Source organism: Barbatula barbatula (genome assembly GCF_947034865.1).
Source record: "Barbatula barbatula genome assembly, chromosome: 4".
NCBI lineage: Eukaryota > Metazoa > Chordata > Actinopteri > Cypriniformes > Nemacheilidae > Barbatula > Barbatula barbatula.
The window spans coordinates 5,768,747-5,780,120 of NC_136768.1; the positions used below are offsets into that span (position 1 = coordinate 5,768,747).

General features: G+C 36.8%; 2 protein-coding genes across 2 annotated transcripts in view; one reads left to right on the top strand and one right to left on the bottom strand.

The window, feature by feature from the left end:
• calua (calumenin a) overlaps window positions 1-11,374 on the top strand; it is a 71,450-nt gene that overhangs the window by 44,540 nt on the left and 15,536 nt on the right. The window lies entirely within an intron of this gene.
• il26 (interleukin 26) lies at window positions 4,535-7,565 on the bottom strand. Its single transcript, XM_079454318.1, has 5 exons — window positions 7,145-7,565; window positions 7,011-7,064; window positions 6,364-6,501; window positions 6,141-6,215; window positions 4,535-5,333 (listed from the first exon to the last, which is right to left on the bottom strand). The coding sequence occupies exons 1-5, from the start codon at window positions 7,289-7,291 to the stop codon at window positions 5,229-5,231; spliced, it is 519 nt and encodes a 172-aa protein (XP_079310444.1). The 5' UTR covers window positions 7,292-7,565; the 3' UTR covers window positions 4,535-5,228.

The window sequence follows — 11,374 nt, forward strand, 5'->3', positions numbered from 1 at the left end:
ATGATCCTATTCGTACTTTCTTTTCGAATAATTGTACGTTTTTGTACGACTTGCAACAAGTCTAACCATTATAACTAATAGTTTATTTGCATGCATTTTGTGGTAAAATGGGTATATACAATACTAATATATCATTAAAAGTAATGCTTTTAACCTTTCTCTGTTTGTGGGCGAGAATGCATGTATCATGCGTGAAACATGCATGCACATTGTGATGTTTATTGTGTATATGTGCATATATGTTCAGCAATTGCATTTTATGCCAAATGTGTTTTCATCACTAACATGGGAAATAATCTAATCTAACATTTTAACATAAAATGTGCACATCTATTGCATTTGTGGTAGGTTTAATTTGCTTAACTTACATTTCTACTGCCTGTGGCCACTTAAAAATCCCCTGCAGGGATACTGTGGTAGCTACAAACAACAGTTCTCTGAATCAGAACCTCAGTAAAATTCTCTTAAACAAGTTTGTTTTTGCCAATAAACCCTAATTAATACCTAGATGTGGTGGCATAATGTATGCAGCATTCCTGTAACTGGTAGTGCATAGTGCTTGCAACAAAAATGTCAAGGGTTCGATTCCCAGAGAATGCACTTGAATGCATGCAAGTGATAATTTGCATAAAAGCATCTGTCAGATACACGAATGTATGACCGTTGAAACATTTTGAGTCTTGTAAAACCATAAATGCTATTCATTTGTTTTTCAATATCAATAAATGTGTCATATATCAATAAACAATGCCTTCCTCGTGCAGAGACAAGGCCCGAACATCATTCTGTTGAACTAAAAAAATAAAAGATTTCTGCAGAATTTACTGCCGACTCTGTATTTAAATGATCCTTTCAACTAAACAATCGGTGACTAGCAGGAAGATGTCAATTGTTAAGTGGATAACATACAGTATATACAGGTATGACTGTGTTCACATATACTGTATATATTGCACCAATTGGCAATTTTATTACAGAAATTCAGCCATACATCGTTCATTTACCCTTTTTAATCAAACCTCGTGATTTTAAACAAAATGTTGAATTTGACCAAGTTTTTCTGGTTGTCAAACTGACGTTACAAGTTTATGTACCCACACATGTGGGTACTGGTTACATCTGCTAGTACACGACACGCGTGTACGTAAAAGGAAATTCTACATCTGCTGTCATTTGTTTAAGTTGCAGATTCTATTTTTCCTTCTTAAATCCCTTTTTGGAAATGTTGCCTATAGCTATTGTTACTACACATAATGTTATCACTAAAACCACGAGCCGAATAGGGTACAAATAGTTTCCACAAAGATTTAGGGGACATTTCTGTGACACTGACACAGAATTAACATCCGACCCAAACCTTTACCATCTGTATGTCACGGCAGAGTGAAACTGTGTCGCAGCAAACCTTTACCATGTCGCTCTTTACTCGATACTGTCTATTGTTTGGTTGAATTAAACAACGTCTATTCTTTAAATTGGTTGTAATTGATAGACTCATGTGATCGATGATAAAAAGCTGAAACTAACAAAGAGTTTAATAGAGGTCTCTCCAGGGTGCGCTCCTTATTGGAAAAGCGAGTGAGTTGGCTGTATTGTATATGCTGAGTCACACAGTTGATGACTTAACAACTTCCTCTGCAGCCTCTCCGCATGCGTAGCAGTTCAACTGTGAGTTTCCAAAGCATTTTGTGGTTGGGAGTTCACTGAGCGTTGCTGCTTCTGAGCACAGCAGGTAGATTTCACTAAACCTCTAACTCATGGCTTTTCCTCTGTTGTACGGGGGATGATTTGAGGTGGCAATTTACTATCATTTCCTATCTATTATATAAGCAGTTATGACCTGTGAGCTTGACCGAATTTTCCGATTTACTGTATACATATCCCGTTAATACCTATAATACTTTTGTACTTTTGTTAGTTACAAGGTGTAATGTATGAAATGTCATTTTATTTCCTATTTATTTTGTATTTTGTTACAAACATATTTGCAGCATAACAATTTGGGTGAACAGCTGAATTAGCTTGAATTTCTTAGTATTCTGCACTATTCCCTCCTATTGATTGTATTAATGACAATGTGAAGTCAGTATGTCTCTACAAGTTTGCGCAATCCCAGCATGCTTTGCGAACGTTCCAAAAGCATCTAGTGTAGATCTTGATGGAAGCAAAAAATTGAACATAAAATGTACTTTTAATTCCAGTAGTGATCAGGCCCGGATTATCCAATGGGCAATATTGGCGCGCTTGGGGCCCAAGCAAGGGGAAGAAAATTTCACACAACAGCGTTTATTACTTTCCGCTACGCAGGTGCTGGTCATAGAATATCATCAAAAAGTTGATTTATTTCACTAATTCCATTCAAAAAGTGAAACTTGTATATTATATTCATTCATTACACACAGACTGATATATTTCAAATTTTTATTTCTTTTAAATTTGTTATTGTTACTGACAACTAAGGTAAATCCCAAATTCAGTATCTCAGAAAAATTTTATATTAGGCTACTTTAGACCAAAACAAAGAAAGGATTTTTAGAAATCTGGCCAACTGAAAAGTATGAACATGTACAGCACTCAATACTTAGTTGGGGCTCCTTTTGCCTGAATGACTGCAGCAATGCGGCGTGGCATGGAGTCAATCAGTCTGTGGCACTGCTCAGTTGTTATGAGAGCCCAGGTTGCTCTGATAGGGGCCTTCAGCACTTCTGTATTGTTGGGTCTGGCATATCGCATCTTCTTCACAATACCCCATAGATTTTCTATGGGGTTAAGGTCAGGTGAGTTCGCTGGCCAATTAAGAACAGGGATACCATGGTCCTTAAAACAGGTACTGTTTGCTTTGGCACTGTGTGCAGGTGCCTGTCCTGTTGGAAAATTTAATTTGCATCTCCATAAAGTTGGTTCAAGAGTGGCTTGACACAAGGAATGCGACAGTTGAAACCCATGTCTTGCATACGTCTGTGCGTAGTGGTTCTTGAAGCACTGACTCCAGCTGCAGTCCACTCTTTGTGAATCTCCCCCACATTTTTGAATGGGTTTTGTTTCACAATCCTCTCAAGGGTGCGTTTATCCCTATTGTTTGTACACTTTTTTTCGACCACATATTTTCCTTCCCTTCGCCTCTCTATTAATGTGCTTGGACACAGAGCTCTGTGAAAGGCCAGCCTCTTTTGTAATGACCTTTTGTGTCTTGCCCTCCTTGTGCAAGGTGTCAATGGTCGTCTTTTGGACAACTGTCAAGTCAGCAGTCTTCCAATGATTGTGTAGCCTACCATTTAAAGGCCTTTGCAGGTGTAATGAATTAATATAATATACAAGTTTCACTTTTTGAATGGAATCAGTTAAATAAATCAACTTTTTGATGATATTCTAATTATATGACCAGCACCTGTATTCTGCCGGGCGTTTCTCTGGCCCGCGCTTTTGAAGTTGAGCACACAAACGTTTTTCTGCCTTTTGATTTAGTCACTTTTACGAGTCCTCTAGAGGATTTTGTTCGTAAGAAGCGCATAGCGACATTTTGGATAAACCTTAGCTTTCATTCAGTGGGAAAATTTTATTTTTGATGTAGGCCTAAGCATCCTTTTCCATTGTGCTTTCAATTGCTTAAGGCTTTTTGCGTGCACGTACTGGCAAGAGATTGCGAGATAGAAACATTGTTTATTTGTGTACCTGTTTGTGTGCTTGTGTGTGAGAGCGTGCATGTGCTTGCCCGCGCCCTTTCGTTGCACCAGAACTGAGCATAGTCTGGGCTGTTTGGTGGCGATGTGAAAGATGTTTGTGGTCGCAGTATCAGGGTGCTGTGACTTCCAAGAACTGCAGCTGTATTCGGTGACAGTGATAACAGAGTTGAATTAAGGTTTTTGAAGTATTTGGATCAGTTTACCTTATGTTGGATTACATTTAAAATCCGTCCTTCTAAGACTTTAATGTTACCTTTAGTTAAAAATATAAATTTAATAAAGTTAGGGATTGATTTTTGGGAAGATCTGATTGACATACAGTATTTGCCGTTGTGACCAGTCACTGGGAAAATGTTCACCGTGTACAGACTAACTAGAAAACGTTTGAACAGACTGTGAGGGTTGGCAAACAGACACGTAGTGCAGAATATATATATATATATATATATATATATATATATATATATATATATATATATATATATATATATATATACACATATACATATACACATATACATATACATATACATATACATGTGTGTATATATATATATATATATATATATATATATATATATGTATGAGCTAGTACTGCACACGTGCCACTAGATGGCGCCAGGGAAACGAGATTGTGTAAATAAACTGAGGTCACACCAGCTTGCCTGATATCGGAACATTGTTATGTTTAGGCTAAATTAAACTTGAGTTGTTAAAAGACACTTAATTTTTTTGGTGCTGAATTTATTGTTTTTACAATTGAATGTAAATTTTTTGTATGTAATTTAAAACATAATAAGCTTATAGAATGCAAGTTATAAATCTTAGTGTTTAAAGATGGGATCATTTATAGTCCGCAATGGTAGACAAGTTTATTTGATGTAAAATAGATGTTCACAGACAATGATCACAGACAGTTGTACATCAAAGGTTTATATTCAGTACTGTATTCTATATGACATGGCTAACAATGGTTATGCTTGTTTACTAACACAGTACAACTAACTGTTCACAGAAAGCACCCACTCTTCATTTATACAAAAATAAATATATTTCCTTGGCATGAAGAAATTCTTTCATTTCCATTCCTAAACATTTTAACAACCCAATCCAAATAATAAAATAACAAAGCACAAAAATAAATTATGGTTTTGAAAATTAAGTTAAAATGTAAATAAATATGCGTACAATTATTACATATCCTTCTATAAACGCTAACACATTCTTTTGAATAAGAATACACTTTTTTGTTCCAAAAAAACAAATTAGCCAAATGATGATGCAAACAACATAGCAACCGTTGCTTAGTATCAGATTCTACTAAAATATGTCTTGTTCAGGATGTGGCTAATGTCATCTAGGAACCAAACAAATTTTGGATGTGGTCTGTTCATCATTGATAGAGGAAGTTATAGTGTTTTGCGTAACAAAAGCCACTGCGGCATTAATTCTAATTTAACCCGATTCATCTTGTGTGTGTGTGTGTGTGTGTGTGCGTGCGTGCGTGCGTGCGCGTGTAAATCCATCTTCAGCAGGCCTTCAACATTACTGAATCTTCTTGTGTGATCTTCCTCTGTCCATAGCTAGACTGATCCAGACCAAGACATTCTGAAACTCCCTCACGGCTTTGTAGAGATCATCTGGTTTCAGCTGCAAAAGATTGATCAAAAGGATTACTAACAAATAAGCACTTTGTTATACAGTAGTCTTAAGTATCTTGCATATCTCAAAATGTATAAAGAACAATTTTAAGACTTGCAAGGGCCTTCTTTCCCCTTTCAGTTCATAAGATTAAATTAGTTTGGAAGATTAAAGAATTGTGCTGTTCCTCAATTAAAGGCAACAGCTGATCAAAATGAACAATACATTTCCCCATTTGTTTGCCAAGATTGCAAGTGTGGCCCATGTGAGTCTGTGACATGTGTGGAGAAATTGCAAATGAAAAAGGCTCGGAGTCAAATTCCATGGAGTGGGTTGGTGTGAAACGAAACAACTTGTATTGAAATGTAAAACCAGTCATCGCATGCAGACATCTACACGGCTGCGGAAAATGTCCATGAGACCTCAGCAATGCATATACAAGAGAAATATATAATGGATTTCCTTCATGGCCACATCTAGATTTGTAGTCGACTGAGGCCCCCTGGTGGGTCCACCTTAGTTCCCAACCAGTGGTTCTTACAACACTGGTGGTGTGTAAAGGATTTAAAGCAGATATCTGGCTGACTTAATCATATCTAAATAATATAATAATTATACCTAAAACAAATAACATAAACATTTAAAAACATTTAGCCTAATTAACTGTTAACTGTAAGAATTAAGCGCTAGGTCCAAATTCTAATCAAACAAGCAGCTTATTCATTTTAGCAAAATTATACATTGATGACTCAAGACACATATATGTGATATCTGCCGGATTAGGTAGCACAAGGAATGTACTTCTCATGAATGTACCTTTATAAAATTGTCCTCCATTTTTTTAAGATTCTCCCTTGCACAGCGAGATGGTGTTTGTGGGCCTCTATTCACCTATATCAGGAAACAATAAAGAAAAAAGGAATGATTTATGAGCATGAATTTGTGCATCTATGAGAGCATAAAACACATGTTGCTAGTTCCCAGCATTTGTTTTTGAGTTTTAACGAAAATGTAAACGTTAGAGATCTTAAGGTCTTACACATTGATCCATGACGTTCTTGAGCGTTCTGAAAGAATCCATGAAGCTTTTCGGCCTTAGATGTGCATTGTTCTTCCACAACTTCTGGAATACATGGTCTTCGTAAATGTCCAGCAGATGTTTGAAGTCAGCGATGTTCTGCCAGAATGTAAGCAAATGTTAAGATTGAAGTTTCAATTTTAAGTCAAGATCAACAATAAATAGTTTTTTTTAGCATGTACAAACATTGACAACTTTGGAAAAAAATGTCAATAACAATCATCTAATTACAGATTTTGTCACTCAGCATGTCAAACCAATAGAGGAAAAAGAAAATGGGGCTAAATGTCACAGGGGCAATATCTCAGTAAATACAGTTAATGCATTTTGATGTCTATGTTTATTAGTTTAGTGCATATTCAATTTTCATTTTTGTGTGCGTGTGTAGTAGTTAAAAAAAGGTTCATTGAAAATATTAAAAGTAAGAAGTGGTTCTTTTAAGAACCTTTGACTGAATTGTTCTCTGTGGAACATCTAATTACAAGTTCCCATTGTGACAACATGCCCCACAAAATATAAATATGTTTGGTCGTTTGTAGATGACAATGATGTTATAGATCAATCGATGTTAATATGCAAAAGATTTAGACATGCAAATGTTTTCTTACCTTGTAACACTTTTTATGCTTTCCCAATATGCGTTTGGAGGCTCTGTTGTCCTTCTGAAATGAAAGAACATTAGCGATTCATGGCAACCTCTTAAAAACACAAACTGAGCTTGTCATAAATCTAGAATACTTACAGGTAGAGATTTGTGGATGTGTTTTGAAATATTTATCATTTCTCTGATCATTGGGAAACGGATATGCTCCCTTAAGCACTCTTCCTGCTGGTGGGCTTGAGAGCAGCAGAACATGGCACAGAGGGCCAGCAAGGTTAAAATCCGCATCCTAGATCAGTTTCAGAGATGACTGACTCGTGCTGTGTTGTCCTGCAGTGGACCGGTGTGCTTTTAAACGATGTCATGCATACCTTTTATAGTTCCATACTTTCTGTAAAAAAATTCCCTCACTCGTGACGGTTGTTTGTTAACCTCAAACGCTGAGGATTGCGATGCTGTCTTGAGTTTTTCCCTGGGTTCAATCACCTGTCGCGTTTTGCGGTTTTGTACAGTAAAGCGCTTACTGGACGCATGAGATCTAGGTTGCGAGGGCGCAAAATGCGCACATTCATGCATTCAAAGTGCGCTTCCTTTTGAAGCTGAAAAAAAGCGGCGACATGAAACTTTTTAACAACTGATATTGCAAAGACACTTGAAAATATAGTGCATAGAAAATATCCGAGTTGCAACTTCAGTTATCCCATGCACAACGAGGGCAACCTCAACAGCACGAATGATAATAATTATTTGCTAAAAATATAACACATTACCTAAAACATTATAGGTTGTATCATTAACACTATCAGTAGTCGAACAACATGAAGATTATTTTAAACTATTTAAATTGGTGGTTTGGACAACTTCCATTTGTAGAATCAACCACGATTTTCTATACAGTGAACGTGTACCCATGGGCTTTTGGCAGATTGAATGGCATATCTTGACTTCAAATACAATGGTTAAACTATAGATACTACATTTATATTGAGACCAAACTGATTGTGTTTACTTCTGCTAAAAACTTTGAAAAAATGATGGTGATTTGTTTTTGTAAGGGTCGTGGACACCATGCTCACAATAAAGCATGGTGCTTTGAAATGTATGAGCATTCAATTAAATGTCAGGACCGTCTCATTTTGTCTAGTGTTGCATAAACTATCAGTTTGTAAAAGCCTCTGACATGTGGCCTAACAACTTATGTAGGCTACTTTCCATTTACCGAAACAAATTTTGGCTTAACCATTTTCTAAAACCAGGTCAGCACCTACAAGACTCGGCAAAGAACTTAACCTGACCCAGAAAGTGTTCTCAAAAGAGCAACCGATCAGATCTCAAGTCAGAGCGCGTGAGAATGGATTTATATTAATAAGTAACATTTAGCGGTGCATTTATTGGCTGACCGATGAGACAATCTTCCGAAGTATCAATTTAGCGTAAAAACGCATTTGGAGAGCACATCCACATTGTATAGTATAGTTGTATAACTAACATGTCGCCATGACCAAGCGCAGGCAGCTCTTCTCAAAAAGACACTATATTTTCTAAGGACAAGACAACTCGAGAGGAAAACAGGACAAATAAACATGAGAAAATTAAACTCCCCTTAAACTAAATTTAGACTAGGAAGACAATCGATCCAGCACAAGACGGCAAACACAAGGGCATCAAATAAGGCAACTAAGGAGGTAACGAGGGAAACCGGTGTGGGGCATGAAATCATTTACAATCAATAATGAGGAACCGACGAGACAGGACACATGGCACAACAAAACAAGCAATGCCATGTGTCTCACGCAAAACTCTTGGGGACTGTCATGACCTCTTGAGACAGCCGCCGATCCTGAACAAAAACATAATCTCACCCAAATGTAAGTTAAGTTCTTCGAAGCTACAGATCTAAGTCGTGATTTAGCATGAATCAGAATAATCTTCCCAATATCGGTTGTGGCAATACTGGGGCAACTATTGTGTAACCACAAGATCTGATAACATGCAGAGGCGAAAGTTAAAAATACCCATACTGTACAACGAGAGAGAGAGAGAGAGAGAGAGAGAGAGAGAGAGAGAGAGAGAGAGAGAGAGAGAGAGAGCCTGCGCTACAGTGATGTGCTTTTTTAAACATTCCCGGAGTTTTGTTTGTGCGCGTTCAACGAGGAAACATTACTCTGAATCCCCGTTCACTGTGCATTCCGTCATTTCTCATGCACCCATACACACACACGAGCAAAGGCCTAAACGCACCACCGTGGGGACAGCCCATAGGGGTAATGAGTTGTATAGGCCTACTGAACAAACTGTATATTTTATCCCCTAACCCAACCCCTAAACCTAAAGATCGTAGAAATGATTTTGTTTTTTAAAATGATCGTTCTGTACAATTTATAAGCTGTTGTGCCCGCGGGGACCTCAATTTGTTCCCCACAGTGACACGGGTCCCCATAAATTTGTGTGCATTCAGGTTTATGTCCCCACTAACATATACAATCCAACGTACACACACACACACACACACACACACACGATTGTTTTCCTTTCACATGTGTCATAAGCATTCACCTATCATACCTCATTAGACGGCATGGGCGGTGGCTGGGAATTTCATAACAATAAGGACCTATTGAACATACATTGTAAAAAATGTTTTGCTGTCTGACGTTGACTGCTCACGTGGTTTCAGCTTTTATTTACACTTTGACAAGCAAAAAATGTAAAATGTTGAAATTGAAGCAATTTTGTGACGAGTTGCCACTTATCACGTTGTACACTGCGTGCCTATACAGTAAAATAAAGTCCAGCTTTTATTGAACATGATTTGATTTAGTTCTCGGAAAGCCCTTATTATTAAGTGACACAAATTCCGTAATCTTAAGTTTATTTCGACGAAACGTTCAGAAACGTCATTCACTTTAGTTATTGCGGTGAAATGATTAGAGACATTCTTGGGGTACATTAAATCCATCTGTTTTATTTGTTTTTAAATAAAGTCATATACATTTTATGCAGAAAAAAAGAAAGTGTAAAAAAATATGATATCAATCAACTTTATTCGAGACACAAAAAGGTCCATAGAGACAACACAGATATACTATATTAATAATAATATAATATATACAAATGTAATAAGCTATGGTTTTAAATAATGAGCATGTGCAGGAATGTAAGGCTAATACGTTTATATTTTAGCAAACTGATGCGTTTAAAAATGCTTTTATGATGCATTTACTTTGCATTGCTCTGGCTTGGGAAGTGCAGCCCAAGTCAGTCACAATACCAGCCACAATTGTGGCCTCACAATACACGGTATAAAAACTATGGTTTCTATGCCATTCACAAATGAAAATATCAAATTTTTAAACATAACAAGCAATAAATATATTAAATAAATAAGTCTACAATAAATAGTGCTTTGCATATTAAAATGACGTGTCACAATATTTCATGGAAACGTATAGAAGTTTCAATGCCGTTTTCTTGGATTGCAGGACTCATAGAGATAGTGGAAGAGAATGTCCGTCTCTCCAACTGCTTTGTTGCGAGCTTTTTTTTCATCCTGAGGAGGAAACGCAACGGATATTAGCCTACTGCCATGCAGACACACAACAATCAATCAAACAAACAAACAAACAATAAATAAATAAACAAAAATGAACGTACCATGTAAAGCTCGCTTGCTTTTTTATAGTTCCCGGTGAAATTCTTAACATGCGCGTGTTCTGAGAAATCCGTTTTTTTCTGTCAAAGAAAATTTAACATTAAGTACAAAGCGAATAAGTGTCGTGTCGCTGCATGGTTAAAATGTGAAAATGATTTGCCAATTACTCATAAAAACTTACACAGTGTGGTTCCAAATCCCGTGCGATTCTGTGCAGATCGGACCTGACCAAATCAATTCTTGGATAGCTCTCCTCTGAGGGATGCTCGTGCAGAATATTCTTCAGATAGTAATTCAGGATCACGGCGTTGATGCAACAATTATCTTCTTCCTAGACAATAAATAATGAATTTGTATTATAAACATAGCATATACCACATTGGTTTGGTTGAAATAGTATGTCCTGGTTTGATATGGCATATGCGTATTATACATACTTTCAATCTCTCGCTGGAGATCTCTGGAATCAGGCGCGTTTCATGGTCTCTGTCGTTGCTTTGTGCCTGTGTGGATTAATACATGCATTGATGTTAAATATCAGTCTTTCTGAACCCCACGTAATAACAAATAACGTTTTCAAAATAAAAACCGCAAAGAAAGTATTTTAAAGTAGGCTATAGCCCTATTTAACTAATGCTGTTCGTTGATGTTATTGTTAAAATGTTTATTTTAGTTGTTAAAAAAATAGCAACTGATCTGTTCAAATCAAACGTACTTTT